Below are 6,222 nucleotides of genomic sequence, written 5' to 3' on the forward strand. Positions count from 1 at the left end.
TATCTAGATGCGGGGTATTTGTTGGTTGAGCACTGGTGTTTTTGGTATATCTGGATGCGGGGTATTTGTTGGTTGAGCACTGGTGTTTTTGGTATATCTAGATGCGGGGTATTTGTAGGTTGAGCATTCGTTTGATTTAAGATATTTGTTTACTATGTGGTTGTGAACGAAATGCTGCTGCATAGGTAAATTAAGGTGTGGGCTGGGTAGGTGAAGTTGTGATATTGGTGTCGGTAGGGGTGGTGTGTTTGTAGTTGTCTTTAGTGCATGATTTATTTCCATGTATTGGCGAATCCTTATATCAATGCAAGCTTTGTTTGTCTGAATTTCGCGCAAAGTTATTCAAGGGCTATCTGCGCTATCTGTCCCTAATTTTGAAGTAAGGGAAAACACATAGTGCGTTCCTGGTCTATCACACGAGAGTGTGATAATATTTTAATAATTGTCATTGTGTAGCTTATTTTAATTTTAAACGAATACTTTAACCGAATCTACTTTGAAGTGAGATTTAATTAAAATAAATATGAACCATGACCCGCATACTGTGAGTCGAATGCCCTAACCACCAGGCCTCGGTACAAAAAACAACTGTATTTAAGGAACAGGTAAACTTGATTTCAATCACACTACCCTAACAGGAAATCGGTAAGCCTTGTATTATATAAATTTGTTTGCAGGTGGTCTCTAAAGATCTGTGACTGTTTATATATATATATATTTTTTTTTAGAATCTGTAAGTGTATATTAAAGCCCTTTCATTGCGATTTAATGTCGGCACCCATGTCGAACAGCTCAAAGTAACGATTTAATGTCGGAACCCATGTCGAACAGCTCAAAGTAAACCATTTCAAGCTTTACGAAATTCGTTTTAGTATGTCATAATTCAATAATACAAAACCCGGCTCAATTCTACAAAACTATAACTATTGTGATAACACTAAAACCATAACTCAATTTCTCATCAGTGACAGGCGACGTCATACAGTATTTCAGTTGGTTTGCAGTTGAATAGTCGCTTTATGAATACGGAGTATATTTTACACATAGTCGCTTTATGAGTACGGAGTACATTTTACATATAGTCGCTTTATGAGTACGGAGTATATTTTACATATAGTCGCTTTATGAATACGGAGTATGTTTTACATATAGTCGTTTTATGAATACGGAGTATATTTTACATATAGTCGCTTTATGAATACGGAGTATATTTTACATATAGTCGTTTTATGAATACGGAGTACATTCTATATTTTGCTTTGTCGTTTTATGAATACGGAGTACGTTTTACATTTTGTCGTTTTATAAATACGGAGTATGTTTTACATATAGTCGTTTTATGAATACGGAGTATATTTTACATATAGTCGCTTTATGAGTACGGAGTGTGTTTTACACATAGTTGCTTTATGAATACGGAGTATATTTTACATATAGTCGCTTTATGAATACGGAGTATATTTTACATATAGTCGCTTTATGAGTACGGAGTATATTTTACATATAGTCGCTTTATGAATACGGAGTATATTTTACATATAGTCGCTTTATGAATACGGAGTATATTTTACATACAGTCGCTTTATGAGTACGGAGTGTGTTTTAACATAGTTGCTTTATGAATACGGAGTATATTTTACATATAGTCGCTTTATGAGTACCGAGTATATTTTACATATGGTCGCTTTATGAGAACGGAGTACATTTTACATATGGTCGCTTTATGAATACGGAGTATATTTTACATATAGTCGCTTTATGAGTACCGAGTATATTTTACATATGGTCGCTTTATGAGAACGGAGTACATTTTACATATAGTCGCTTTATGAGTACGGAGTATGTTCTATATTTTGCTTTATCGTTTTATGAATACGGAGTACATTTTACATTTTGTCGTTTTATAGATACGGAGTATATTTTACGTACAGTCGTTTTTCATACAGGTTAAAAGTATTTACTTGAAAACAAATAGCATTCCTATACTCTTATTGTTTAAGACTCATAACGTAGATAAGTTAATATGTAGAATAATAAACGGACTTTTCTCTACGTTAAAATACTTTTATTGCGAGCTTTCGCTTACCGGAGCCTTCATCGGGCAACAATGCATTGTTGCCCGATGAAGGCTCCGGTAAGAGGGCCGAAAGCTTGCAATAAAACTATTTTAATATAGAGAAAAGTCCGTCAATAATTCTACATCCTATACTCTTGTTAGGCAACTACTTTTATACCTATTGGTCCCACGCCGTCAATGGTAATAGTAATGTTTAGTGCTAACATTTAGATAGATAGATAATATATTTTATTTTTAAACAGTGTCTGCTGATGTCTATGGAATGTGGCAGGATGAGCCTTTGTCTTCAGCAATTATCGGAATTCCTCGTGTATATCCGGAAACTTCGAGAACAATCAGAATGTGAAGCAAGCATAGCAAAGAAGAAAGATACACTGGATACCGCGAACAAGAGGACTTGCTGGGTTCGAGATTATTTCAGTTTCTAACTTTTCGACTATCAAGTGCCCGTCACATACTACGATTTCAATTTACCATCAAACTAGGTTCTATGACAACAGGAACAATTTACGTGGTTTACGTTATAAAACAGGCTTTCAAGAAGCGAACCCCTCATCTGACCAGCAAGAAAATTATTATTTATTCTTTATTTTATCCACTTTGTAACTCTCTGTCCTAACTCTAGCCTTCGTGTTATTTGACCTGAGTTCCGGCTCTCCTTTATGAGACTATCTAATATATTTATCTTGACTCTAAGTAAAATCTGATCTGGATTTTTACTCATTATTGATAGGACTTCAAGTTCTTAATGATCTTATCCTTAAATTACCTTGATGCAGTGTCTGTCTCACGTTTCATTCGATTTCAAGTTGATCCTTTACGAACTTCATGTGACCCTAATTTACTTTATGAAATTAATGCAAGTCTCTTGTAAATCTTAGCTTATTCGATATTAGCCTTAATATCTAGCACCCAAATACATCGTTGATCAGTTTAATCTCGGTTTTCTAGAAATACCCTTGACTTGACCTTAATATCAAGTTTATCCCACAGGTACTTACATATCAGCCAATCCTCTATCAGGCAAAATATATATATAATAATGAAATATATCTATACATGTATATTCATATCGTTTAATCTATATTTTCCCCTTTATTACGGTGCTCTTTTTTTTATTGTGAACACGAGTGTACAGAGTAACCCGAAATGTCAAATTATTTTCAAACAAGATGTATATTCATCAATCTATGTCTTGATATCTTAATCCCGATAGCTTTTAATTAGGGATGTCTATATATATGTGTGTGTGAGTGTTTGTATGTATATGTGTGTATATATAAATATAGGCATTAAAATGCATATATATATATATATCATAATAAAGCCACTGTTACCTACTCAATGTCAATGTAAGTGTAACCATTAAAGAATAATAAAAACCCAATACTTGTCTGCTAGTTTTATTGAGCTTGTGATCGTGTTTATATACTAGTACAAATTATGGAAGTCACAGCTGAGTAGGCATTAAAGCTGAGTGAAGCATTTCGATTTAATCCGCACATAATACTATGGCGCATTAAAACTGGTGTTCCGTTTACAGAATTTTTTCCTACAGCTTAATCATCGTATTTATGCCTTGTGAGAGGTAAGTATTATGGTCCTATTTAATGAATCCTACTAGTATGTCATATAGTATACACGAAATACGTTAAGACTGTGTGACGCTAATTAATAAGTCACGATAGTAAAGTAATATCAATTTCACATAAGGGCGCAAGCACTAGTTATACTGGAGATGCGGCAGCACTCCCTGGTTTGAATAATGGGGGGACTACATCTGCTGGTGTGTCAGAATAAGGGCGCAAGCACTAGTTATACTGGAGATGCAGCAGTCCTCCCTGGTTTGAATAATGTGGGCTACACCTGCTGGTGTGTCAGAAGGAGGGCGCAAGCACTAGTTATACTGGAGATGCAGCAGTCCTCCCTGGTTTGAATACTGTGGGCTACACCTGCTGGTGTGTCAGAATAAGGGCGCAAGTACTAGTTGTACTGGAGATGCAGCAGCCCTCCCTGGTTTGAATAATGTGGGCTACACCTGCTGGTGTGTCAGAAGGAGGGCGCAAGCACTAGTTATGCTGGAGATGAGGTTTGAATAATGGGGGTTACACATGCTGGTGTGTCAGAAGAATAGTGTTGACTGGTACTCCTTAAATGTTGCGTTGCATGTTTGTCGATAGTTCACACAAAGTTATATGACGTGTGATTTCCTTCCTAGATATTAGCCACTTTAGGGAAGAGTGTGTTCCTAATAGTGTACTTAAACATTCCTATACTTATGTACTTTTAGGTTTACTTACTTTCAAGATTACGTGGTAAGCTTATTGTAAACACTATAACAGAGACTATTTTTACTTTTATTTGCGTAAATAAATAAACGTGTTAATGCTGGTTTCGTTTTATTAACACGTTTCAACGTTACAGCAACCGAATGCGTGGTTTCCTTCATATACGGGAGTTACAGTTTTGTTTAATAAAAAGAATTTCAGCGTCAACTTCTTCGCTCTTAAGTTTGCATATATAGAAATACATGATATAAATATAACCTTTAATGTAGAGCATTTAAGGTATCCATGGCGAGTAACGTACGTGAGATTCGGTAAAATGAATCAAACACATAGTCCATGGCGAGTAACGTACGTGAGATTCGGTAAAATGAATCAAACACATAATGAATAAAATCGTGATCACTTACATTTTATTCGATCAAGAGTCCAGAAAGCATATAAAGAATCTCGCAAAACCTTAACAGATCTTCACCTATTAGTTCTGAATCTACGTCACTAATTATCACGGGTAAAATATTCGTAAACCCACCTTAGGTCATTGTCACATACTTTGTACAGAAAGAGAATGTGGAGTTAAAGGTGGTCTACATTAGTTATTCGTGCTATGTACGAGGTGTTAGATTACAGAACATATACTGGGTGAACTCGATAAAACTGAACTGAACATTTCGGAAACTTGCCGTGTAACTCAGCTATCACAATGTCTTTATATCGCCAAGCTCAAGTGTTTTTTTTTTCCCCTTTTAATACTGAAGGAAACTTCACATTATAAATAACTCTAAAGACACAGTCTAACGTTCGTCACTTTAGACCTTAAAATTTACTATGCAAACTGAAAAGAAAAACTAAACAAGAATTAACCGAAAGTATGAACACAACATTTACTACAACTTGTAGATTTCTCGGTTACTTTCTAGGCTAAAGCCTCATAAAAACCTATTATTCTGTGAAAATTGCATGTGCAAACCTCAAGTCACTTTAAAATTATCGTGGTGCTCACGTGTCAGTTACAACCACTGATTTTGAAAAGCATCTGTTGTTATCAGCCATGACTAGCCTTTTATCACTCTTTATCCAATAAGTTAGAAGAATGGCAAGACGCCAAGTTAAATGTCACAATGAATTGTGTACTTAGTGTTGCTTTTGATAAGTTACTATATCACGGGAGATCGGCCAGGGGGCGTTACTTCTAGGTTCGATAATTAATGTCATGTCGTTGAAATGTAACTCTTTATCGTGCAGAAAACGATAACAGTTCCTGAATGCAGTCTAGCACGGCATAATCTCGACTGTAAGCATCTTCAGATTAATCATACTGTACAAATTCCTCGACATTCCGCTTTGAATACGATGTGGGAGTTATAACCACTCTCTCTATACAAGTACCTGAACATTCATTCGTCAATATTGTGTGGGAGTAATAGTCAATCTCTCTATACAAGTACCTGAACATTCATTCGTCAATATTATGTGTGGAGTAATAGTCAATCTCTCTATACAAGTACCTGGACATTCATTCGTCAATATTATGTGGGAGTAATAGTCAATCTCTCTATACAAGTACCTGAACATTCATTCGTCAATATTATGTGTGAGTAATAGTCAATCTCTCTATACAAGTACTGGACATTCATTCGTCAATATTATGTGGAAGTAATAGTCAATCTCTCTATACAAGTACCTGGACATTCATTCGTCAATATTATGTGGGAGTAATAGTCAATCTCTCTATACAAATACCTGAACATTCATTTGTCGATATAATGTGGGAGTAATAGTCAATCTCTCTATACAAGTACCTGGACATTCATTCGTCAATATTATGTGGGAGTAATAGTCAATCTCTCTATACAAGTA

General features: G+C 35.3%; 1 protein-coding gene across 1 annotated transcript in view; it reads left to right on the top strand.

Moving 5' to 3' along the window:
* Nucleotides 1–3,461, top strand: part of LOC106470905 — an 81,271-nt gene extending 77,810 nt beyond the window's left edge. The window contains exon 4 of the mRNA XM_013931482.2: nt 2,320–3,461. Coding sequence (XP_013786936.1) covers nt 2,320–2,423 — 104 coding nt within the window. The 3' untranslated portion in view covers nt 2,424–3,461. The remainder of the gene's footprint in view (nt 1–2,319) is intronic.
* Nucleotides 3,462–6,222: the final 2,761 nt, after the last annotated feature.

This window comes from Limulus polyphemus, unplaced genomic scaffold (assembly GCF_000517525.1).
Source record: "Limulus polyphemus unplaced genomic scaffold, Limulus_polyphemus-2.1.2 Scaffold4280, whole genome shotgun sequence".
NCBI lineage: Eukaryota > Metazoa > Arthropoda > Merostomata > Xiphosura > Limulidae > Limulus > Limulus polyphemus.